The 27048-nt window shown below is 38.8% G+C and overlaps 1 protein-coding gene across 24 annotated transcripts in view; it reads left to right on the top strand.

The window, feature by feature from the left end:
- The window catches only part of ESRRG (estrogen related receptor gamma), a 404653-nt gene that overhangs the window by 234180 nt on the left and 143425 nt on the right, over positions 1 to 27048 (top strand). Inside the window, exon 1 of one of the 24 annotated variants that reach the window (XM_075749260.1) lies at positions 5107 to 5320. The exons of the other annotated variants lie outside the window; for them this stretch is intronic. Coding sequence (XP_075605375.1) covers positions 5265 to 5320 — 56 coding nt within the window. The 5' untranslated portion in view covers positions 5107 to 5264. Of the gene's footprint in view, positions 1 to 5106; positions 5321 to 27048 lie in introns of those variants that run through there. 24 annotated transcript variants of the gene reach the window in all.

The following is a 27048-nucleotide window of genomic DNA, read 5'->3' as shown; positions in this document are numbered from 1 at the left end:
CTTCTAGTGAAAAAGGCTAATTTACTCTTTCTATAGGAATATTTTAAGTGTGATTATCATAATATCACAGCTGCTGAAAAGGTCTAAAATAGGACATTGACCTTGAACGTGTTCCTGCGTTTAGTATGTGGTGCTTAACATTCAAGAAACAATATAACTGCAACTCATTTATTAATGTATAATCTCAAAATGTTAACTCTTGCTCTGTAAATACATGCCACAAGGATTGTAGAAAGCTTGCAGTATCCCATGAAGTACATGTGGTATTTTATCAGTGTAAATATGTATAAGATTTTCAAGATTTCTGCTGGGAATACTCCATAACTAAAGTAAGTTTTCCCTTTGGTACTGCACTAGTTTATGATTTAATTTTTACTGACATTCCACCAGTCATATTATTAGCTTCACAAAATGAAAGTGAAATAATCCTGTATTAATTAAACAGAGCAACCGAATTCCCTCAGTCATCTTATCCTTGGCTGTCTGAGACAGTAACGCGCTTCAGCTTCTCTGAAGAAACTTAGACTAAAAAAAGAGCTTGGGGTAATAGTGAGATATCCATATTGAAGTGCGTGCCTGAATTATCTTCAGGGACTAGACCTTTTTTGGTGGGTGACAGGCAACGTGCATGTGGCTCCTTTTCTTTTTCTTTCTTTTTTGTCAGAGGCTTTGGAAAAGGTGTTTCGTCAAGAGAATAATTTTCATTTATAGCAATGTGAATGGTTTCTATTCTGTACCGGTGAAGGCAGTCATTTAAATACCCATGCCTGTGCCCTTGAAAATAAAACGAGGAGAAAATATGGAGTATTTATTTGAGACCAGATGAATTGAATGTAGTTCAGTAACATGGTAAGGCAATTGCTGTTATTTCACAGAGACATTTTTTATATGCTGGAACTGAGCGTAGCAGCAAAAGCTAAAAGCCTTGCTCTGCGTACTTGTGAATGCACTCTGGAAAAGTTCTACGAAGTGCTCCCAGATCATGTTATGTGAACCATTTTCCTTAAGATCAAAACAAGGAGCAATTAATGCTAAATACAGATTGAGGTAGCAGATGGTTTTAAAGTAATAACCTGCTACGGTTTGTCCAGCTATGTACAAAGAGGCGAGCAGAATTTGGAATGTTGGCAGCGTTTGGGTTTTTTTAACGGGTTTTTTTTAACTCATTAGCGGTACATCCAGGGATGCACCAAGTGCCTTCCAGTGAGAAGCACAAAAGGCAAAAGACCAGTAGACAGTGACAGTATTGTTCCAACATTGATCTCGCTGTAACGTAGCACATCCGAGTTGTGTTTCTTTAACTTAGTGACTGCGAATAAAGAGAAAATCACATATTTGATGATACTTTGATATTTATTTCAAACTCTTTAACATGATATTTTCTGGCTAGACTTTGAATAAGGTGCCATTTGCGTATGGCAAATTTCCATCTAAAGTAACTGTATACTTGTTTTCAAATAAATTCTCAGCAGCTAATAGGCTCTTTCATATTCTTGCTCCTTCCCAGATGGCTTGGGCTTATTGCTCCTTTTGGTAAATACACATTTGACACAATTCACCACGCGGCTTCTGTGAAGTGCCACTGAGTCTTACTTCTTCAGTTGCCTTGAGGTAGTTGTGTTTTAAGAATCTGGTTGTTTGGATGCCTTGAAATGTCTATAGTATTTAAATGTGAAGATGCTTAAAGATGTACTGTTCAGCACACAGGAAAAATTATATGCACAGACAGACATGGAAATGTAGGTGCTGCTCAGTAATGCCCCTTGACTGGTGCAGGCGCTCATGATGATTTTTTCCTTCCCCTCTCTGATTCCATTACCGCTGTTTTGTATAGACTCCTTGTGGTAAGATTTTGCACTGTACGTTTTGGTAAGTTAGTGCAGATGTGTGTTTGCATGCATGTTCTTATTCTATATCCCCTGATAAAATTCAGAAATATATATATTTTTTTATATATATATAGTTTCTATATATATTTCTATATATATAGAAACTGATACCTGTTTTGCCTTTTTTCTTTCCCCTACTATTTTTATTTAGTTCTACAGAAAAGCTTGAGAAAATGAAGCTACGGTTAGTCCTAGTTTATTTGCTGCTGTAATCTCTTCCTTATCTCCCCCCCCCCCCCCCCCCCCCAAACTGATCGGTAACTGTGAAACCCAAGTTCAAGAATGTAGTTGGAATTCCAGGCCCTGGTCTGGTGGAGGTGACACTTTCAGTCCCCGGCAGGGTGTGGGGGGGAAGAAGCCAACTGCTTTGTTTATCAACATGCAAAGTGCAGCGCTGTATTTCTGGTTCTGCAAGAAGCAGCTGGCAGGGAAGAGAGCCGCTTGCTTGGATGAGAGATGGTTGATAGAAAGGTACTGATGGTTCACAGGGGGAGAGGAAAATGTATTATTTGGGGGTGTAGAGGAGGGTGGGGGACAACAAATCAACAAGGTAGCGAACATGAAAAGGAGGGCTTACAAGGAAGACAGACCGTGGCAGAAGGAAAGAGACCATCATGTTTCAGGACCTGAATATAAATATATAATCTTAGAAGATAATGAACCAAAGTAGAAATCAAGCTAACCTGTGCTTTGGTAAGTTTAAAAATGGATCAGCTGTCATGTTTTAAGGAGGGCGTGTTCAGGGAACTTAATACAGAAAAGTGACCGTATTAAATTACTCGTGTATAGGGATTCTTTATGGGTGATTTTTAAATAAGAAAACACGTACACATGAAATGATCTGAAGGAATTTTAGCAGAAAGATATTGAAAAATAGCAATTTTGGGTATAAATCTATAAACAAACACTCAGAGACACACAGTACAAACAATGTATTTGTATTTTCATGCTTTGCCAATGTGCACATGTAAATCAGTTTGTAGGAACTGTATTTTGGGTTTACAGAGTAATACAGATACCTATACATAAAGACATCATATTCAAGTTCTGATTTGATTCCAAAATCGACATTTATCAAATTGTTATTTAAAGAGGGCCTTCTAATACTGTAACATGATTAAATGCCTCTCATTTTAAAATTTGATAAAAACTGGTATTTTTTTTCTCTCTGATATTTCTAAAGAGTGCTTGGATTTTACATTTCAGAGCTTTTTAATTCACTGCTCACAAGTGAATTTACATGTTAATTACAGAGTTCACATTTAACAATATAGACAGCATAATGCTACTGGTAATTAAGCTTTTACTACCTGCTTTTATACAGTAGTCAGAGCTGTAGTTTTGCTCTGTGAGTTCCGATTCCTAAACTTGCATATATCTGTCCCAGGTTTGTAGGAAGCGGGCCCAGCCTTCACATAAGGTTAAATGCATAACACTGGAATCTTTCTGCTGTAAACACACCAACATGTCTACTGAACTTACCTATTTTGTAGCTGAGTTCTGTTGCTGCATTTATTTGGTAAAATGCTGTGAAACAGATTTGGAGATGGCATTCGTGTTCCCATTTGTGAATGACACTAATGCATTCTGAGGGTGTACACTGATTTGTTTTGATCTAAAAGATTGATGTTTGCACCATGTTAGGGCTCCAGTCAAAAAATATTTTGTAAGAGTTGAGCTGAATTACAAACTGTTATGGTCTTTCCAGTTGTTTGTTTTTGGTTTTGTTGGGGTGTTTGGGGTTTTTTTTTTTTTTCTTTTTTTTTTTCCTCCCCCCCAGCCCCTGAAATAGCCTGCATCAGTTTTCACTGGTAGGGGCGGAAACATTTTGATCCTGGAAAATAAGTATGGTGTCTTAGTTGTAATACTAAGTAAAAAATAGTAGCTTTTAAGAGGAAAAAAAATGCACCCCTAATTCATTACTGATCCTTTCAAAACGAGGTGTGTGTGTGTGCAAACAGTGTCTCTAAATTTGAGTATGGTCATTTTCTTGGAACAAGTTTAATCAGGGACCTTTCATACACCAGAGATGAGAATGCTGAGCTGGCTCTAAGCAGTGGTTTGCTGGAATGGGGGGCTTGGTGATGTTTATGCAGGCATGCATGCAGGGCTGCGTGTTTCTTTCCCTTTTAGTTTGGTAAAATTTACTTTACCAAAACCCAAATCCCAAAACACTGGGCAGGTCTGTGCACACTCCCAGATTTACTACTGCAGACCTACGACAGCACTGTCCTTATCTTGTTAAAATGAGGCAGGCTGAGTTTAGTCCACTATAATCCCTTCACAGTTACAGAAGAAATTGATCAGTTCTGGAGCTTTTCTGTCTCTTCACTATAGCTAAATATACACCTCTAAACACCTAAATATTCGCACAGGGGCATACACCTTAAACAGACCCATGTTAAGACGTGGCTAACCTGTATGTGAACACCCACATACCTGCGTATGCTCCCAGTTGCACCTGTGCTGTTAAACAAATGGGTTTGAGTGCTAGTTTTGTTAGGAATGTCCTTTTTTTTAGAAAGTACAAAATTACAAAATGAGGCTTTTTAATTTTTGAATAGGGAATTATATATTTATATAGGTTTACATAGATAATCTATGTATTTATATATATTATACATAACAAAATACCAGCCGCCCCCCCCCCCCGCAGCAACTCGAATGACAATGAAAAGTTGAGTTACCCAGAAGCTTCGGCGGGCTGCACTCGGTGTTATTATTATCTATTTTTTTCCCGGCGCCGAGCAGTTCCAAAGGTTAGGGAAGCGGCCGTCAGGAGAGCGCGCCGAGAGCCGAGCCCGGCCGGCCCCAACCGCCACAGCGAAGCGCCGCAACCGGCAACGGGCAGCGCGAACTTCATCCGCTATACCTTGACGCGCAATCCTTCGCGACCTTAACCGGGAGCCTGCCGAGGTACCTGCCGAACTGCGTTTGAAGTTCGAGCCGGCCTCCCCGCGGCGGGGAGGGGAGCCCCGGGCGGGCGGGCCGGCCGGCGGCGCGGACATGTCTGCGGGCTCTGCCCCGGCCGCCGCCGCTGCCTCAGGCCGCTCCCCCGTCCCCACCCCTTTACCTGCCGCGCGGGCCGCGCGCCGGGCCGCCCCGGCGCCCCTGGCGCCTGATTGGCCGCCGCCCCACCAATCGGCCGTCCCCCCGGGCCGGGGGGACTGCATATGTAAAACCCTACTTCATATTCATGAGCTACGAGCGGGGCTTTAAGTCCTTGATTAGGCGCGCGGGCGAGCTTTTGGTCCCAACTGGCCGCGCCTGCCGCCGCCGCCTCGCCCGGAGAGCACTCGTGCCAAGTGCGCCGCGCTCGGCCACGGAAACTTTGATTTACCGCGGGGGCGCACGAAGAATGGTCGCCGGGCGCACATGGATTCGGTAGAACTTTGCCTGCCGGAGCCGCTCTCCCTGCACTACGAGGAAGAGTAGGTACCGCTCCCCGCCCCCACCCCACCGCCGCCGCCTGCCCCAAAACATGACAGGCGCCTAGACGCCGCTGCAGGTAACGCTGTGCCGGGGCCGCGGGCGTGAGCCGTCGCGGGCGCGTCGGGCCCGGCCCGGCCCGGCCCGGGGCACTGCGCGGCGGCTGCGCGCCGGGGGAGGCGGGCGGGAGGCAGGCGCCCGGCAGCGGGGCGCTCCGCGCCGGGGAGGAGCGGTCCTGTCGGCGGGCGAGCGCCCGGCCCCGCTGCTTGCCCCGGCGCTCGCAGTCTGACAGGTGCGCCGGCTCCCCTCTCCGCTCCGGCTCGGAGGCGGCGGCGGGCGGGAGGGAGCCCGCGTGCCGCTGGGGTGACGGTTGGGAGCGGCCGGCCGCCGCGCTGCCCTGAGGTAACGGCCGCCCTGCCGGGGGGCGCCGCTCCGGACGGGCAGCGTGAGCGACCGGGATATATGTGTGTGTGTGTGTGCGTGTGTGTGTGTGCTGTACTTCGCGGGGGTCCGTGCCGCACGGCTTGGCCCTCGGCTCCTGCTTTTCCCTACGAAATACTTTTTAACGAGCCGCAGTTCTTGGCTGGCACTTATTAGCTACCTGGCGGAGTGTCTCCGGCGAAAAGCCTGGCGCCCAAACAAAACCAGGCGGTCTGGGGCTGATGAGTGGCTCCTGAACTTGATTTCAGCCCGCAGCCGGGATTAAATATTAGTATATCACGGGAGCTGTCACCGATTCATTTTTCTTTATGTCGAGCTACTTACGTAGCTGTGCCTTCACGTTACGCTGAGGGTGACAGCAACACCGAAGAAAAAACCCAAGCTAATAGCCAGCATCGCCCTAGACGCAGTCTGTGGAAAGGCTGTATTGAGAGGTGACAGTGTATTATAGGTAGATGCCCACTAGCTGTCCTTACTGCCTGCATATTGCATTGCTATTTGTAATTAAGCCAGCAATGAAAAGTGAATTTGCGGTGATCGCGTATTGGTAGAAATAACACTGAAAGTAACAAATAGCCTGGCTCGCAGGAATACAATTTGGGAAGGGGAAGCAGGGAAACCCACTGTAACGTTCCGGGATAAATAAAATAAACAGAGGTAGGATGCCCTCTCAGATGTGGTTTATAGGTCACTGCACTGTGAGCTGGTGTATAGTGTAAGATAGCTTCATAAACGTTAAGAATGCAATTTCCACAGCTTTTACTAACAGTGACGCGTTTCTTTATAAAATACGTAAAAAGACGATAAGTTTGTGGGGGTTTTTGCGGCTATTTCCGCCCCCCCCCCCCCCCCCCCCCCAAAGGAGCTTTCTTGAATTTACCTTCTTACAGCTAATTTGAATGATTAGTTTAGATAAGCCTCTTAGAATAGATGCATTTAAATGAAATCGGGGCACATGTCTTTTTGGCTCTGGTGCAAGATTCAAACATTTTTTTCTTCCTCTTTGGCTCAATTAAAAGTCATCTTAAAACACTCCCAATATATTGTCTGAGCGTAAGGTTTGAGGCATGTGTGGTTGAGTGGGCACAGAGAAATAACTAACGTTCAGAAACGTTTCTGCTTCTCTGTCTCAATAAGACCTAGAGTTTTACACGTTATTAATATGCGTAGTAATTGTATTTTGGCTATATATTGTCACATGCGTATGCACATACAAAATAAATATAGCCGTTTCTGCAGTTCTCATGTTATGGATGAGGGCAGAGAGGATTCGAGCTAAAAATTGTCCGAACATTTTGGGAGTGCACAGACATCTGTCTGACCGTCACTAGGTATGCTTTGATTTTAAGGCAGAGTATGTTAAAGAATGCAATAACTTAAAGCCAGCTGCAACCTTGGCTTTTTGCTTTTTCAGTAATAACAATAACACTAATAATTACTAATAGTTAATAAGGTAACAGATGCAATAAATGTATCTGATCATTTTGACATATGTGTCAGTTTAATCATTCTAAATGAATCAGTGTGTTCATAACATGAAATCTCCTTCAACCTCTGATTAAAATGTAACGTTGACTAAAGGATTATAGAGCGGACTTAATTTTACTGACTGTTTTAACAGTTGTCACAGCTGTTGGAAGAAGGAAAGGCAATTGAAACACTCCAAAAAAAAAAAAGAAAAGGGGGGGGGAATGCGGAAATGGGACTGGTTTAGTAAATTTAAACATGATCTCTGAATGCCAAACATAGAAGACTGAGGAGATTTGTAACTCCAGAAAGCTTCTGTGCACTATGTATGTTTGCCCTTTGTGGCTCACTCTGTTTCATTAATTTGAACCCTCAGCAGTTTTATCCATTTAAAATGTGCAACAGCATTTAAACGTGAAACAAATTCAGCTGTTAACAGCGTGCACAGATTTTCATGTTACAGCGCGACACATAAATTGCACAGATGACAAGAAATAAAGATTGTGTAGAATGGCTGTAACGTTTAAAAAGTGGATGTAGGCGTCACATCGTGTGAATACTTCAGTGCAATGATGGTCGGTGTACACATTTTATATTTTTCTAATCATTCTTATGTTGTGATGTGGGAATGGGCTGCGGAGTTGCCATGCAAGTCTGTCTGGGTTGTGTTTGTGTATGGATGAATGTAAGTGTGTGTTTACTCACATGTATCAGCATGTAAATACATATATTTGTGTGTGTGTGCATGCGCAGCATGAGGTGATTATATGCTAAACATAAAAGAGTTTATGTCAATTGCACTCTTCTTTAAAATGTTTTGGTATAGCTGCTAATTCCCAAAGAATTTATTTTAGCAGTGCCTTTCATTTGTAAAGGGAGGAAAGAGGTGGGCTGAAGAACGCTTCTTTGTGAAGTGGAAGCAGCACTTGATTCCACTCCACTGTTTCTCCAGGCTGTGGAGATCTTTAACCTCATGCATTTGTCTTATTAGATAGCTATTTAAAGTTGTTACTAAGAAATAAAGCCCAAAGTTAATATTAAATTCAAAAGTCTCCAGGCCTCCGTACACGTACCCAGTGTGTAATGTGGCACGCAGCTCTGTGTGGTGAAGGCAGCCCCCCGGTGTGGCTGAGTGAACAGACTCTGCCTGTGTTCTCCCCTTGGGCAGCAGGCAGGCCTTGGTCCCTTCTTCCTTCCCTCTTTCCCGGTCGTAGGTTTCTGCTTTTTTGGTTTTGATAGACTGCTGGCAAGTTTTTAAATCCTGCAGAAAGTATAAAGGGTTTGTGCTGAAATGCCCGTCTGACAGCTTTTCATTTACTGGGGCTTGCCCCTCTTTTAGTGTTGGTTGCTCGTTTTAATGTGTTTATGGTTGTGCTCTTTTATTTACTGAGCCTGGTGCGTTGCAGCGGTAATTAACCCATGTTATTAGCAAAGCCCTTGTGGATATCCATTAATTCTCTTGAATGGTTGATCATTTTTTCTGTACTTTTTCCCTGTTTTTTCCTAAGGCACGCTGTCCTTTTTCTAACAGTCCTTAAGCTTTAACATTTCCTACAAATTTCTTTTTAAACTAAGGCAGGTAGAAGGGCACCATCCCCATAGTTCCATAATAAAGAATAACTATTGTCTTAATAAACTGTTTTCAAAGATGCTAATGGGAAGCAAAACAACTGGGAGAATCTGTAGGGAACAATTTATTTAATTATTATTTTTCAAAACACATGCTTAATGATAAGAAAAGAGATAAGAATTTCCTTAGTCTTTTTAAATTTTTTTTTCATGTGTAGCTGCATTAGCTGTTGTGAATATTTTAGTGTTCATATTTTAATCAGATTTGAACTTAGTTAATAGCACTTTGGGCATTTAAAAAATATTGAGCCAGCAGAAAAATACTTGTGCTTGCACTGCTGAGAAAAGATAAGGGCCGCCTCATTAGCCAACCCTACTTTTGCAATTAATTTCAAATACATGGTGCTATTCATCAAATACAGAAGGTAACTTGTCTATGATAATATTTAACAATACTTGAAGCCTACTTTGCTTAGAGTAGCTAAAAAGTATGATATGTCTATTCTCACAGATATGTCAGTTCATATACTATGGTGCTATTTCTGTATGTTACAGAGTGAAATTATGATAGAAGAATTATGGTATAAACTATGAATTATTTATAAGTGACATGATTATTCATTTTACGGAATGTTTTTAAAGGACTGACCCTTGACCTGCAGGGAGGTTGCTTGCACCCCTGTGGAAGTGTAAGTAGGAATAAAAAACCCACTTATTTGAACCTTTCAAGGAAGTATCTCAAATAATTATTTTTTGCTTAGGATAACTGAAATACGTAGGATAAGTAGGAAAAAAAAATGAGAGGAACTCTTGCTCCTATTGAAGCTTAAAGTAGCCTCTGTCTGTAAGATAAGCTTTGCTATGAATTCTTCATAGCAAATTCATGGAGGGAAGAAACAATAAAATGTTGATCCGTTACAAGTGCATATGAGCCTCACGCTACCAAGCTCTCTAGAGGAAATCTGTGATTATGCCAGGCCAGTTTGTTCAGTTTTTATCTCTTTTACATCCACTGGCCTTGTATTAAATTGTCATTGTCCTAAAGCACATGAGAGAGAAATGAATTGCATTTCTCGACATGCTCTGACAGTGAAATATTTAGCCTCTCTGTCTCCAATCATACTCATATGTATGTTTGATAGTGCAGGGATGACACCAACGGTCGCTGCAGCTTGATGTTCCACTTATTACATGTTCTCTTATATTTCGTGTATCCTCTTGTAGAGTTGATTTAGGTAATCATACATGCATACAGTCATATCTGTAGTAGTGTGTATATGTGTGATTTTGTTTTATATATTTGCATTTTACTTGGAAACTTCTGTCTATGCACAGCAAGTTTTGAGTTCAAATACATATATATCTATGCATATGTGTGTGTTCCAGGTATATAGTGTATTCCTTATGCAGTTTGTGCAATGTACATCTATTATTGTATGTAGCACACAGACATGTATACAGTAGGTATATGCAGAGCTATATAACTTCCTTTTATGCAGTTGCTTGGCAAAAACCTGCTGCTTTTATGTGTTTATTTTTTTTCTTATCCTTGAGAGGAGAGCTGGTGAGCAATGTATATAAAATATTTGCACCTGATTTTATATCAGATTCTCCATGTAATCTAGCATTTTCTGCATTTGTGCTTACAGTTTTACTTTCAAAAGATGCCATATTTTTTTAAATAAAAATTTCCTCTTCCAAGTAATTTACATGACTAATATTTATTCATATTCCTGTAAGTTTTGGCTCTCAATCGGAGAACTGCTTTTTCAGCTACATGTGTCCTTGGACACACAGTTATGTTTACACCTAAAGAATATTATTATTTTTAGAGGAGGAAGCCTCCTACATACGGTTGTTAATATAAATCATGATGTCCTCAGACAAAAATATAAAATACACATTCCATTTTAATGGTCCTTCATCCTAACCAAAAATCCTATGATTTTTTTGTTACTATTTGCTTGTCCAGAAGTAAAAAATACTGTGAAACATTAAAGAAAAATATTAAACTGAATTAGGTACTGCTATTTCAGATAGTATTACTTAATTGTTATTTTTAAAGGATTTTGTTTTGCCTTTTCAGTAGCACTTCAGAGAGTAACTTCAGTAGATAGGATAGAAATGTTGCCTTTTGACATGTATGTCTTGTGAAACAATTTATGTATTTGCTATGTTACAGAAGCTTTAAATCTCTTGGGTTTGTTTACATAATGCTTGTAATGTTTTTCAATTAATTTGTACTTCCTTCAAACAAAGAAGGGCTTTTTGCTATTCCTTAATATAGCACGTTTGCGTTAAAGGGAATCTTGTCTAATTTCTAATTATCTTCCCCTTTTAAGGAGCGAAGCTTTTTAATCAGAGCATCATTTCCCACTTCTTTTAAAATGGAAATTTTTTTTTTTTTTTTCTTGCTTCAGCATCCTAGACTTGTTAGGAAAAATCTCTGTTAACATCCTAATGAAAGTTAGAGTGATATAGGTACTTTTACAGAGTGTAAGACAAGCATATGCTGTTTTTCTGTACTGCTGAATGTCTAATTCTTACCGTGGGTCACCATTCTGAATTTGTATGAAATCTAGATGGAATTTTCTGATTTAGATCAAAATAATTGACAAGGCAAAACAAAAAATACTGTTAGAAATATAAATCTCATATTTTTCATGACACTAACATACAACATTAAGCATGAAATTGAAGAGTCTCCATATAATGCAGAAAGTTAGTATGTCGGAGTGCATGAAATAGAGGTTCCTTTTCCTTGGTCTAATCAAGCCACTTATAATATCCTTGTACAGAATTGTGCATGTTTGTTTATATGATAACCAACTGAAATATGATGAGTTACCTCTATGCACGTGAGAATAGTCTAAATACATCCTTTTATCATATATTGAAAATTGTATTCCCTTTCCCTGAGTAAAACCTCTTTGCAGATTTGAGCTGCAGTCTTTATGTGGGAGGGCAGATTCTCTTAAAGGGTTGTGTTCTGAAACCAAACTTTAAGATAAAGTGATTTGCGGTTTTTTAGGTTATTACTCTGTAGGTCAGCGTGGATGTCTCTTACTCCTTTGTATCTTTTCATGTTGCTATAAGTGAAAAAAACTGCACATCTCCTTTTCATCATTTTGATTGGAACTACATACCATATGTAATGTGTTTTGGCAGCACTTACCTAGCCAAAGAAAACAAATTAATATTAGCCATGCTGAGGGGTGTCAGAAGTATCACAGATGTGTCGATTTAGCTTTGCTCCATCACACACTCTTTCCTTAAACAACTGGTCAAGCTGTCGCAAAATGTAGTGTTGGCTACAGCGAGATTCTAATAGGTGTGATCAGAGATTGATGGCTGTGGCAAGTTAGAATGAGAAGATGATGTGGAGTTGCTGTTGCTTGTTTTGTATGGCCTCAGAAAAACAAACAAAAGCCCCCCCCAAAAAAGGATTTTTTTTAAAAAGTAAAAATATAATTAAAAAAAATGTAAGCCAGCTCCCCACCCCCCCAAGCCAGCTAGATATTAAACAATTTAAAGTCCTGCAGATGTAGAGATACTGACAAGTGTAATGTAAAAGTCTGTCTAAAATGTAGCGCTAACTGGTTCCTGAGCATTTCTGAAATTCCTTCCCATATAAAGGTGCCAGGACCAGTGGGGAAAGGAGGAGGTGGCTTGTTCTATTCAGTCTATCCTTATCCATGATATTGCTGCTCTTTTCGCCTTTTCCCCTATTTCTGGGTTTGTTTCTAGAGCTATTTTTGGAAGAAACACTTTTTTAAATCTCATCATGAATATTTTTAAGGAAATACAAGATGGGAAAATCTAATAAAGAACAGTAGTTAACAAAATGGTGAAATCATACTCCTTTATGTACTCTTAGCTGTGGTCTTAGAATAGCCAGTTACTGGCAGTTTGTATAATTCTCCATATATTGAAAAATGCAACAGAGAGAAAAGATAAAGCAATTTTCTATGTATTCTTTATTTACTTCTGTCTTCAAATTGGCTGCAGGACTTGGTTTCTGTCTTTTCAGAGGAGGAGTGCTGGTGTCCTTTTATGTTTAAGTTGATATTTTCTTGGTCAGATGGACTGTGATATGCTCACTTGACAAGTATTAAGGCTAAAATAGTTTTCAGAGGAATTAATTTCAGAAAGTCTGTGAGGTTTTCTTTAACATGATTATTTTACCCTTAAAAAAAAAAAAAGAAAAAACATCTAGTAAAAGTAAAAGCTAAAATTCATGTGTCATCTTAAAACCAAACAGATTTAGAGTGTGTTTCCAAAAGCAAAGGCACGTGGATTGCTAGCAAAATAATATTTGGAGAATGGTAAAATTCTTACAGCAAAAAGTGGATTTTTTTTTTTCACTGCGGTAGTTTAATGTTCCGTGAATGCAAGATTTCCTGTACTAAATTATATTCACTTTTCCAGCAGTGAAAGAATTCCCTGGCAATGTTCTGATAGCAGCCGTTAACGTAGTGGGACAGATTAGATGTTTTGAAGTGGCACGAAATGCCATGTCTTTAACCAACTGTTCCCGTAAAGGGGTGAGAATCGGATTCCCAATAACTGAGTAACGCTCACGGGCACCCCATCGTTCTTCTCACGGGAGCTGCTTGGGGCCAGTTGGTGCTGGGTGATATTTAAAGAGCTGAGCAGCCGCTGTCGGTGGCTGACATTAGTATGAATGACACCTGTCCCATCAATCACCAGGCCGCAGTGTCACAGATGGAGAAACAACAATCGGCTGAATTACCCGGCACTGCACACTTGGCTTAATTCAGCTCATTGTTCTCCTACAAATCTCGAGGATGGCTCGTTCTGCGCCGGGAGTCCAGACAGAAGCACAAGATGGGCTCAGGTGGTGGCACGTGCCTGCCCTTTGCTGCTCCATCAGAGGTAGTCAGCAAAAGGCTGTCAGGGGTGGGGGCGGTGGGAAGGGGCGCTCCACACGGGGACCGACGCTTCAGCTTCTAAAGAAAGCTGTAGTTAATCAAGAGCTGAAACTCAGGATTTCTCCCGGCGTTCCAGAACTTTTCATTTAGCTAGCCAAAAGCGCCCAGTGCACAGTCAGGTTAACGTTTAACTCTTCAAATACTACCTTGTAGCTGTCATTCTGAGAAGAATGAAGGGGGATTCTGCACGTGTTTCCCATGGCGGTGCAGTAAGCAAAATCTTCAAAGCCGTGGCTCTTCTGAAGTAGTAGATCTTTTATTATTCCTCAGTAGTTAGCACTGAAAATTCGGTATCTGAGACACTGAATGAAAAGGAGAGTCGCTGAGAGGCTTTTTTGGAGGGGAGTGTTTTGGTTTTGTGGTGAGTCTTTTAATTTTAATACCGGATGAAGATTGGATCGTGAAAAATCCCAGTCTTGTTCGGACAAGACCAGTAAAGGTATTTAAATGCCTTCAGACACTGTAACCATTTACCTTTCTTTCTTTCTTCTCGCTCCTTGCAAATCAGAGGCAATTCCTAGAGAACAGGAGAATAAAATAAACAAAAAAACAAATAGAAATTATTTCCCTGCTTTTAAGTCTTGTGTCAGGTATGCTTTGAATGCATTTGAATCCTACTGCTTCCATGCTCTTTTCCAAGTAGCACCAGGTAAATATCTGTGAAATACTGAGATGGAAGTGATCATTATTACTTCATAAAATTTTTCCCTCTTCCTGCCCGCCTCCCCATCCCTTTTGTCTTACATGCTACAAGAGTGGCTGTGTTTTTGTTGTAAGCTAATTCACTGCTGGTGTTTTTGTTACAACTGATGTCAAGCAGAAAACCTGTAGCATGCCAGAAACAGGCTACAGTATATTGGAGACACAGCTTATGTTTGATTGTGTGTAAATACAGTTAGTTAGTTGGGTTTATCTGATAGCCTGGCAGAAAGAGAGAGGAGCAGTACAAACTGTTTTCAGTAACTGTGCTGTTCATACACCTGATAAGATTGAGAGTGCTTTCGAACTACTGATATGCTTTGAATAAGAAAAGAATAATCACATCCACTGGCACCGGCTTATCGGGAATGAAGTAAAATGCCAGCACTTTTACATTAGCAAAAGTAAATGTTTTAGACACTTTGGGCCTTTTTTCCATTTAAATTAAATAGCAGGGTGCTTTTGAGTGTGCTGTAATGAATGGAAGGATTTATTACCTTGACAAAATTACAGGTGAATATGTTGAGAGAGGAGTCCTCGGCAACAATAACAGCTCTTTTGATAAGTGGCTACATCTATTCGTGCTTTTGGTACAGAAATTCAGGAATTTTATCCTCTCTTGCTTTGTGAAGTACAGTGGCAAACTTAAAATGTGCAGTTCTTCATAGTGTAACATGTTTGTGCATTTTGTACTATCCTGGCAACGCATTTGAAATTCAGCACGTAACACGACTGTTCATAAAATAATGCTTGATCATTTACTAGTATGTCCTCTGCCTTCGGTTGCTGTGTATTTTCGTGTTTGAAAAAGAATATGTCTCAGAGTCTTTGCTGGGAAGGCAAGGTATGATTCATCATTAACTTACCCCAGCAGGCATGAAGCATGCTCAGATGCACTATTATCTTCTCAAAGTTTACTGATTTTTATACCTTTTTTTTTTTAAAAATTATTATTTCCAGATTCTTTTTCTTTCATGTGCCTACAATTAATTTTGGGATATTCAAATTTGATGAATGATGGTGCAAGAGCAGATTTGATTGATTTTGGATTATTATTGATTACTGTCAATGAGATCACTGTGACACTCTGAAATCAATGGTATGTGATTAAACCAAGGCACCACTGTTCTATACGTTAGGCAGCAGTGGGGAATTTAGGAACTGAATGTTCACAAGCTATAAATTGAGAAAATGTTCAGATTTAAATAGCCCTTTGTTTGGCATTTACTCACCAAAATATGTTTCTTGGGAAAGTTAGTTTTCCCAAGTGCAGGCTTTCAGTAAAAGAAAGGTCATTGATTTAAGGTTTATTAAATTTTAGCTAAAAACAACTGGCTCCATTTGGGTGTAAAATAATTTAAGTACTTACTGCAGGCAACCTTCATGCTTTAGAGCTGTTGCTCAAAGGTTTCATTCTTCTATGAAGATGTCAACTGTAAATATAAAAATGCATCACTGAAAATGTAATGGTTTAAAGATTCAAACTGAAATAAAAATTCCTGCCTGGGGAAAGCACTATAATCAAAATAAAGTAGTCTTAACTTTTTTTTTCTGTGGAGGCCATACTTGAAAAGAGCGCTTGAAGGCAGCAGGTAGCGAGGTTGGTAGGGAATGCCAATTTTTTTGTATTTATTTATTTATTCTCTCTCACAGCTGATGCTAGCCTAGCTTTGGAATCAGCAGTACACGTCAGCCACTAATACTAGACAATACGTAAGCTGCTGCTGCTTCTGAAATGAGGTATCCTGGCATTTAAGTTAACTTTATAATCTGGCAAAAAAACCCACCTGGCAGTATTAAAATCCAGCTTCTGAAGCACTTTTGTATCTGAAAGCTTTTTATGTCTTTTTATATCTTTTTAGCATATATTAAATTTCTTAGGAGCAGTGTCCTGGATGTACGGTTGATGGATGACTGGGGTGGGGCTTCTTTTTTCCCCTTCTCCCCCCCCCCCTAATTTTTTTATAATGTGTGATACTTGTGCATTAGGTAATACTGAAACAGGAATACTGCAGATACAGCCAGATAATACAGGCAAAATTACTGTGAGGTTTTTGTACCATTGTTAGATAAGTTAGCAGAGATTTTCCAAGGTATGAAGGACAGCCTGCTGCCAAGCTCTTGCATCTGTCTTAAGAAATCTTTTGCTTTTACTGGTAGTGGCCTGATTCAAAACTAAATGGAAAGAATGCCGTTCGTTTTAGTAGATTTTTGGATCAGTGTCTATAATTGATTTAAAAAAAAAATGAATGATTTGGTAGTATTTTAAAAGAAATCAATGAAGCAATGGAGCCTATATCCAAGGATTCACTGCCAGGATGTGACATTTGCACCAGTATAGAGTTGCCTAAGGGAGTGTGACCAGGAAATACTAAGATTACCCCATAATATTTTCTGTGTGAGCTTAAAAGCAGTGTTGGCATTATGCCAGTATCTTCAGTCTTGTGTTGACTAAAGAGGAGGTAGAAATCCTTCAGATGGAGATGGCAAGACAAAGTGAGATTGACCCCCTTTTTCCTTGATTTTGCATCTGCATTGCAAGAGAGGTTGAAATGCTGAATTTACATAAAGATTGATAGATCTTGGTTTGTTTCTGCTGATGAATTTTGGATGAAAAGCAACAATGTGGATTACATATGTCTGCTTGATGCATATTATCTTTCTATCTAGGCAGAAACACCTTGGTGTTCCTATGCAGAATTAAAAAGTCACAAAGGATGGTCATGGTCATTCAACATGTCTTTCCCCATGAGATGCAAAAAAAATTTTAATAGATGGAGAATTGCCTTGACTGGCCTTCAACCAACATTTTATTTATGAAAAGGTTCATATAGTGTTTAAGAGATATGGGAACTTGGCTCTTGGACAGAAAGCATTTTTCTACTTTCTCTTTTGTGGAAAGAAATAAGCCAAGATGGCGTAACAGGATAAAGGAGATATAGAGAGTTCACTCTCCAAATGTTCTGATACTTCTTTGTGTTATTCTAGTCATATAAAAGGTACCTTAAAGTAGGTGTGAAAGTAGTATGTCCAGCCCTCCGTTTTAGAGGCTTTTCTGGTGCAACACTTTGTTGTAGATAACAGTGCCTACATCTGAGCCTTGGAGTCGTTCAAGTTGCACGTGATTTCTATCCCCTATCTCAATACATTATTTGCATCGATGTGTTCACCAAACAAAGGTTTTCTATTGTAACTGATTGTCCTTTCCTTGATTTTCTTATTTGCTCTGGATATGAGCACTGTGTAATTCCAGACCCATTCCTTCAATCACAGATCACCTTTTTGTCTCTGGTAAAGCATTCGATCTGTACAAATGAAGCCATAGGTGTGTTTCACTGCTGGGGTCAATGGGAGGAAGATCTGACTTTATGGCCTTTTTTTGAAAAATGTTTAAATGTGTAGATCCAGCATTGCGATTAAAAAAAAAAAAAAAGGGCTGCTTTCTAGAACAGTAACATTTGAATTTCATGTGAAAATGCGTTACAGAAGTTTCTTGGGAAATCTGCAAAAACCTGTTTCTGTAAAGGTTCACAAACAGATACTTTTATCGACATTCAGTACTTCTGCTAGAGCAAAGCCTATTATTTTCTTAGGCACAAAGGAAAAAGTGAGTTACACAGCATATATTTATAAAGGTTGTGTCCATGACATTTGTCTCTAAGATTTGCTATCTGGAGAAGAACTCCTAGAAAAGCTAGGCATGTGGACTAAATACAACCATGTGCTCTTAAAACTCATGTTAAATTTTGAATAGTCGGGACTAGCAGAGTAGTAAGGAAAATGAGGCATGCATGTCAGTCCTTCCCTTTTACAGTTTTTGCATAGCAGTTGGAGTTTTGTTTCCACTTTAGTGATTGGTTTTTTGTTGACGCTGGTGAGGATTGTCTCAGAGCAGCACAAACCACAACCCATCAGCAGACTGCTAGTCAGCAGCAGGTGTGAACAACATAAAACAGGATTAACACTGAACCAGAGTGTGCACTAAAAACAGAACCCCTGCCTTGGTTTTACAAGGGCAGTAAGATAGAAGCACTCTTGTCGTGTTTACTAAACAGTGTTCAGTGGACTATGTAAATGGCTCTGCTCAGCTGCAGAGAAGTAAGTGCAAGAATTATTATGTATTTGAGATTTTTAAAGACCTTTTTTCCTCCTTTAAGAGTAGAGCTCGGTTAGTGTTAAACTAGAGGCATAGAGGCAAATGTCAAGGTGTTCAAAGTTAGTGCTTCAGCTTTCGTAGCAGAGGAAAGGGAGAATGGAGTGTCAGCATTCAGCGTTTAATATTTTTGGTCGTTGACAAAGGGGAGCAGGTAGATTGTACGTTTTGAAATTACACCTTTACGATTTAGGGTTTAATGTCTGCATGTTTCTTCTGTACGCATTTCCTTTAAAAGGCAACTTTTCCATTCCTTGGCATTTGAATATTTGGGAGCTTTTAAAGCCGTGTATTTATTATATCCATTACATTGAGCATCACATTCTGCCCTCACTTATGCTCTGTATTAAAAGTGAGGGCGATACATTTGCAGTGGAAACAGAATTTACTTGTTGTTATATATTAGGATTGTTTATAAGCTACTCCTATTTCCCTGCCTCTATCAGTATATGACCTGACCAGAGAAATTGTCATGTTTTAAGTAAAGGTATTTAGGTATTTAAGGTGACATAGTTTTTCATAAATATTGTGTATAATTTTATAACATGAAGTTTTGTTTTCTGTTTGGTTTTGGTTGGGTTTTTTTCACCTCTTTCCCATTATTCCTGGACCAGGCTTTGAAAAGAGGTTAGTATCTATCAGGCTGCATTTGTACAATATATGTAGTTTGATTGGAAAAAAAAAAAACAACAACCAAAAAACCCCAAACCCCCCCCGAAAACCAAAACCCCAGCCCACAAAAAACATGTTTTTCCTAAAGCATTTTCAGAAGTCCTGCAACCTCAGCCCAAGGAAAACTCATCAGATCTTGTGTTTGCAGAGCTCTAATGAAAATTTGATCCTTTTGAAAATTAACGTCATGGTATTCATATGAAGTCCAGTTTAAGTATAATTATGTCTTCTTTCCTATGATGCTCTCATGGGATTGGGATTGACAATTACTTTCCTCATAGAACAGAATGAAGGGGTTTTTTATCATTCATTGTTCTCTCATCAGCGGTACCTCCTTGCAAATTGTCAGATTACAGATACATATTTAGGCATGCAAATTTTTTTACTTTAATGAAATGCCTTTATGAACAATAGCTGCTTTTATATAGGTTCCAAGTCCTGTCTTGACAGACACCTGTGCAACTCAACTCTTTTTGCAGTCAAGAAGTCCCTATATACCTCTTTAGAGGTACAGGTCTGACTGATACCTCAGGCTTCAGATGATGAGGGCTTTGTTTTTATGCATGCTGTCCCCAAAGCAAAGGCAAGCATTACACAAGCAGGAAGATTTCATTCAAAGTTTAAATTTGAAAGCAAAAATTAGCCAAGAATTAATATATTTTCTAAAATACCTTCAATAGTCATGTCACCTTAGTAATTAGTGAATTTAATAAATCCATTAATAGCAATTATTTTGAAATAATACCTAAATTGTCAAAGTATATCCAAACCAGAAAGAACTTAGTATCAGTCTTGTGGCCTTACAATGTGAATGATTTCATTCTTTCTTCCCCTAATTTTTTCCCCACATACAGTTTCAATGCTAAAAATATACATGACTACGTTCACCCATGAGTTTTGCAGATGAAAATAGATGGCTTGGGAATTCTTAATTTTGCATTGTATTAACTTTTTATCAGTAGTGAAACAACCTTGCCAATACAGTACACTTTTTGAATCCAAGTTTGGTTCTATGATTGCTGCTTCAGTAGTATGTGTGTTTCTGTTGTGACAACCTGGCAGTGGCTCAGAGGTTTATTTTTAAAGAGGGTGTTCCTGCATGTTCAGAGTTCTGTCCGTATATTGTTGTTGAGAAAACAGTTTATATCATCATAACGAAATTATGACTTGTGTGATAGCATTTGTAAACTGACTGTAAAGTGCATTGCTTTTATTGACTCTCCTTTGAACTAGTTACTATAACTTCCAGTGCTTTTCTGAAGCTGATAGTGCATAGTTCACCATTTCTAGAAGTTGCTGGTACTTTTTTTTTTGGCATAATTGTGTTAAATTGCATGCATGATCCCTGGATTCTTTTACTTTTTTTTTTTTTTTTTTTTTTTTTTGAGAGGTGGCGGTATAAAACCTGAAAGTTTTCAGTTAGGACACATAAGCATGCAGAAGTTGTGCTGCTTATCCAAAGTTTATTCGAAGTGCTTAACCTCTTTGGCCTCAAAATCAGTCTTGGGCATACCATGGAAGCAGTCTGTCCCTTGAGGTTTTCTGTAAATCCTGGCTTCTGCCAGGTCAGAAATAAACAAGAATAAACTTTTTGGTAATACTGCTATGTCTTCTTCCTGGGCCAGATGAAACTAGATGCTAAATTATTATGTTTATTAGTATTAGAGTCCCTACTGAGTGTGTTTAAATCTCTGAAGAGGTAAGTTCCTGTTTGTTTCAGGCTTTAGTTGCCAGTTTGGACCAGTCCTCGTTTACCCATACAAGTTTATTTACAGTCAGTTCCTTTTTCCAGTTATACCAGTATGCTCAGAGGGAGCAGAATCTAACACAGAACGTGTTTCAGGTTACACTTTTTTTTTTTACTTTCAACGTCATGTAATTGCTTATTCTGATTAATAAAAAAGATATTTTGAGTCAGTAGTTGAGTGTAATTGCAAATCAATGCCATATGATTTACCCTGTTATTACTTAGTATTTCTGTTATGGTAGTATATAGAGGCCCCTGTCATGCTACTGTGGTGTACAGCGTGTAAATATATAGGTAGTTCCTAATCAAGAGCTTTGATGACTACAAATACAAGCAATTCATGAAAGCTGCAGAAAAGGGCACAACATACTTTAATATGGCAAGTGCAACCATGTATGCGTGCATATATAGTTGCATAAAATTTGTGTGTGGTTTTGTATTTGTAATTTAAGATAAAAGTATTAACTTCAGGCTGACAAGGAAGTATGGATTGTTTTATTTTGGATCAGCAGAAATCTGCCTGGCATTTGAGGGAGAGGTGGGTGGTTTCCTCTATGTCAGTTCAGAGAAGGTATATTTAATGAAAAGGAGGTAGAGTGAAAAGCACTGTCAAAGGGAGACGGACAGACCAGGGAGCAACACAGGCGGCTGCTGTTGACATAGCACAAGGGGTAGGAGAAGAGGTTGGAGAGACAAATCCGGATAGTAGAGGATTGCGTAGAGTGTCTAACTGACCGCTTACATTTAATACCTTTTTTCAGTGTGATCTTAAAAAAATTGTCCTTGAAACAGTGATTTCAATTAATAACCTGAATCAGTTGCCTGCTGATTTGAAGAGAGTTTGAAGTTGCTCTTTTGGACAGCAATACATTTTGTATAGAAAGAGTAACTTCTGTGGTACAATGACATTGATACCAGTCAAACTCTGCCAGATGTGTCACCAGATTTGTTTTGTTTTCAGTTTCATGTGTTCTTGCTCAAAACGTATATTATAGGTTTTTTTTTCTTACTGTCATCTTCACCATGTTTTGCCCAGTGTTCCAGAGAGAAAAGCAACATATTAAAATGTTAATTTTTGCAGTCAAAGACTGACTGCTTCAGCTTTTGTTTGCGTTTCTTTCCTAGAAGTACCAAATCTTTTATAGTAAACTATTAGTTTTCTGTATCTCTTGAAATGGGAAGCAGAAGAAATCCAGTCAAGGAACATACTATACAGAAGGAAACAGAGCCTTTTCACTACATGTATAATAATAGCTATTGAGATTTCAGCTAAAAACTGTGACCACGTACCAGAAGATACATAGATTTATAGAAAAAAATTAGAATGTTTACCCAGGAAAGGGCACAAGTATTTGGGAACTAAAGCTGAATCAAAATTTTTGTGAAATCATTAGTTTAAGATCTTTGTAAGATTTCAGGCGTATTTTGTATTATGCTCACCACTCGGGGGCTTGCTGCAGAACTGAGACGGACTTTTCTCCTTTAAGGGAAGAGGGGAGATGCTTCTTACACACTTAAGTGCATTGCATTTTGGTTTAAAAAAGCAAATAAGCATCTGGTCATTTATTTAACTAATTCATATAGTATTGTATGTAAAGGGTTTTTTTCCCCTCTGCGTACTGCTTTCTGCTACACTGATGATAATGTACCTGGAAGGAAAAGGCAGTCCAGGCTGAGGCAGGCAGCGTCAGACAGGGCGGTCTGCCATCTGTCCCACCTGCTGCATTCACGTGTCCATCTGGTTACTGCAATAGCTCATTGCAGGCTTCAACAGAAGAACATTCAGGCTGAAAAGAAGGCAGTGTGAATTATTTAGGTAGCTAGTGTAAATAAAGAGAGGGGGAGAGGAGCAAAGGAGGGGGGTTGTGAGAGGGAGAAAGCACTCTCTTACTACTAGATGCTTTGGAATGTGTTAATGCATGAGAGCATTTGATTTGCATATAGATTTAGATGTATAGATCATTGTGAAGATTACAAGCCAATGAGTTTTATCTAGATTTAGATAGCTCTCAGCCTGGTTTGCACATAAAATATAGCCAGTTTCAGGAGGAGAATCTTTGGGGACTTTAAACCTAAGTGAAACTGTTGAAATGTAATGCTTTTAGGTATTAATTTAGCAGAAATAAAATATTTCCTTTAAGGGCTTTCTGTGCCCTTTGTTAACCAAGAATTTATAACTACTTTGCATAGTCGGTGCTTTATACACACTGTGTGGTTTTGATTTGGTTATAGTTAGTTACATTTGTAGTCACCTGTACTTTATTCTAAGAGGAAAAGCAGTTGACAAATGCTTTTCCCTTTCCTTTTCCTCTCATGTTTATCAAGTGAAGATTAAATCCAGTCATCAAACAAATAATTTTTCAGCTGTCAGTGTATATATTGTTACACTGAGAATATATATATATATGCTTTTCTGCCTACATAAACGTACATAGAACACTTAAATCTTTTTGGATATTTTTAATGGGGGTGAGCAAACAATTCCATATTGTTACCGTGGCCTTGAAAAAATAAATAGGTTTCTTTTAAAGTTGCTTGATTGAATTTCAAAATGACCACCAGAAGGTTTAGACTATGGTGGATTATTTATTGCTAAAATTGAATTATTTTCAGAAGAGATAAAAATCATGAGTGCTAGATTTGAGCATAGGAAATTCATTTGCATCATTCTAATCTAAACATTTTAATAATACTGGTGTCGTGTCAGATTTTTTTTTTAAGGCATGAAACATTAGTCCAATGCTGTGTTTAAAAATAGTAAAAAAATTGGCTTCATATTTTGATATGTTTCCTGATGTCAGATTCTTCTTGCTGTCAAATTTTAAATGTCAAACTTCCCTGGGCCAAAGAATAAAACCAGGAAGGTTTATTCCTTAAGAGGAATCCTTGAAATTGTGGGAGGGTTTTGTGTCATTGTTTTGCCTGGGTTTAGATCTGCAGAAGAAAAGGGACACAGCATCTTGAAATCCCAACAGCCTGGCTACTTCTCTAAGATTTGCATGAAATTCAGCTGCAGCCTTCAAAGGGATTTGAGTGGATTGGATTCTTTAAGGTTAGTCCATGTCAAACCTATTAAGTTCAATTCACATGCAAACCCCTTTTTACGTTTTTTTTTAAGCCAATAAGGCTCTAGCTACTATTAAGGTGACATCGTGTACTTGCAGTAGAACGTCCGTGGTAATGGATCACCCTACTGGCACGTGTAACTAACCAATAATCCACTTTGTCATCTTTCAAATTAAAAGGTGCTGTGTCCTGTACCTTCCTCAAATTGAGGAGGGTTTGTTTGCAGAAGTTGAGATCCTGGAGACTGTTTTAAAGTATCTGAGTCAGTGTGAATATCCATCTTCCATCTAAAATGTGATCCCTGAAGTTACACGATCCCTCCATTAAATGAAGATTAATTTAACCTTTGAAAGTAACTTAAACACTATGTTCTTAACTTTCGAGGTCCTTGAGTTCTCGTTCTTCCTGTGGATTGACTCCACTGTTAAATGATTTTAAAGTACAGCATATGTTCCGTGGTGAATCAGGAAACAGTTACAGAGGAAAAAAATGATGAAAATATTTTATGCTGTAGAAAAGGATTAGTGGCTACTTCAGAACTGCAAGGACATGATTTTCAAAAGAAGAGCTTAATTTTTTATTTAAAAGCCAATTGAAGGAATTCTATGCATCTCAAATATTTATGCCAAAGCATCTAAATGCCATATGCAGAGTTTATGAAGTCTACCAGCAGGCTGTGAAAGGAGTACCAAATGAAGACACTTTGCCTCAACTAAATATTGTCAGAATAAATGGATGTTAGTAGGAATTTGGGTTAAATAAGGAACACCCAGTGTTCTCTGAGGTTGCTTCTCATCATGGAGCTTTCTGCCTTGTGTGAGGTCTCCAAGATTTGCTCTACATTCTGTGAATGGTTATGTATTGTTATGCTTTGCGTAAGTTTGTATAAAATGCTGGCCAGATCCTGTAACCAGGTGAGCTGAATCTTGAAAGCAATTGTGTGCTTACTGCATGAAATCAAAGTCATCTGTTTCTGCAGTGGCTGCACTGGCACCTGGATCTTCAATATCTAGCGAGATGCTAGATTCAAAGTTGTATTCTGACGTCATTCAAACTCAGTGAATTTTGCTCAGTTTTAAATATGTCAGGAGAAAGTAGTAGCTTCTCCCTGTACTTTTTCTCATCACAGTGATTCAACTTTACACTTCGTGCTGAAGGAAAGCACTGATTTCAGTTATGTTTAGATCAGAAGTGGTGTGTACTGGTTGGGAACAGAATATCTCCCATTTACTTAAGGTTCCAGCTGCGCCAAGTCTTTTAAAAATATACATTAATTAGAACAGGAAAAAATACTTAGCGCCATTGTTTATGTTTCAAGGAAAGAAGCAAGCATCCCATGACATATACTTCATGTTTAGAATGCCCTATTTTCTATAGAAAGCTGAAGAAGCTGCTCCTTAAATGAAACACTAATTTTTGGGACTTGATCCTGCAAAGCTCGCATGCATGAGTCACTTGATACAGGTAGTAAATTTCCTGGCAAAGTACTTGGAGGAAGAGGTCAATGGATAATAAACCCTTTCTAGTTGGCCTGGTTCACTTGCATCTTATACAACAAATATTTAGATTTTTCCCAATACAGAAAAGAATAAGATTTAGTAGTAGTATAATTAAATGTCTTGTGTTTGGCTTTTTTTTTTTTTAATATGTTTTCAGCATCCATTTAAAGATCTGAAGTTGCTTTGACCTATGGTCAGAATTCTTTGTTGTGTTTCATGACCTCTGAGAGTCTGTTTTTAAAAAACTACCAAACCCAGGAATATTTTAGCAGGTAAAAGATACATGTAGGATATGGAATTTTGTATTTGTATGTAAACTCATAGTTGTTCATCTAAACAGTCTTTATTGATAACTCTTAAGCCATTCAGGGTTGTGCAGAGCTTGCAGCTTTTAATATAGATGCCATGTAGTATTAATATGGCTATTTACAGCATTATTAATTATATGGGCTAAGTAGCAAATACTAGCATTTATGTTGCTATTTGATAGTGTTCCATAAAGCACGCTGTTTTCCTGCTTGTAGGTTAGTGAATTGTGTTGTTATATGCATTTTTCCATGTGCTAGTATTTGAGGAGGTAAAGTTAGTATTTTGCTGAGGGAGTAAAGGGGATGAAAGGGCTGTCTAGATATGTGAATTCTCTTTTCCTTGGCACCCACAACTTCGTTGTTGAGAATATTCTAAATATCTCATTGAAGAGTATAGTCATGTTGTAAGAATTATGTGTCAGTCTTGTCTGGCAGGGTGGTTCTTCTGGCAAAAGGGTGATTTGCTATCATATTTCTTTAGTGTTGGAATAAATACAAAAAGCCTGTATTGATGCTACTAACTCCAAGTAAAAAATAACAAATCTGGCTAATTTTTTTTTGCTTTAACAACTTTAGATTCTAGTGACATAAACAGAGGTAGTCCTTCTTGTTCTTGTTTATACTTGGTGTTGGCAGTCCCTGAATGGAAAGTAGAATGGGGGGAGCAGGGCAGAGGGAGAAAGGTTAAATGGCAGAGAGGTTAAATTGCTTCAGTGACACATTCTCTCCAGAAAGGCAATGAGTTGTTTTAAGGATTAGTTTGCGAAAACTTGAATTGAACTTCTCTGCTGTTCATATTTTGCATCGCTAATGTTGCCGTTCTCTTTCGTAAAAACAAAATTTACTTTCCAAACTGAGTAGAGGAGTGGGGAAATTTTAAAAAGCAAAGCAAAAAAACCAAAGGCTTGATCAGCTGCAAAACTGGAGTTCTACCTGTGTTATTTTATTGTGAGATTCTTAAAACATTAGAGCAGATTATATGCATTTTTTTAATATTTGAGTCTTATGATTTTCGCAAAACAGCAGAGAAATGTTGCAGAAATAGTTACCAGTAATCTAAGGGGAGATGTAGTTTGTCAGTTAAAGGCTGTCCCAACTTCTAAATGGGTCTCCGTTCCTGAAAGAGGTCTGTTGTTGCAGCAATGTAGTTCTTACTG

The sequence above is a fragment of the Balearica regulorum genome, chromosome 3 (assembly GCF_011004875.1).
Source record: "Balearica regulorum gibbericeps isolate bBalReg1 chromosome 3, bBalReg1.pri, whole genome shotgun sequence".
Classification (NCBI taxonomy): Eukaryota; Metazoa; Chordata; class Aves; order Gruiformes; family Gruidae; genus Balearica; species Balearica regulorum.
This window is presented reverse-complemented; position numbering and strand designations above follow the sequence as displayed.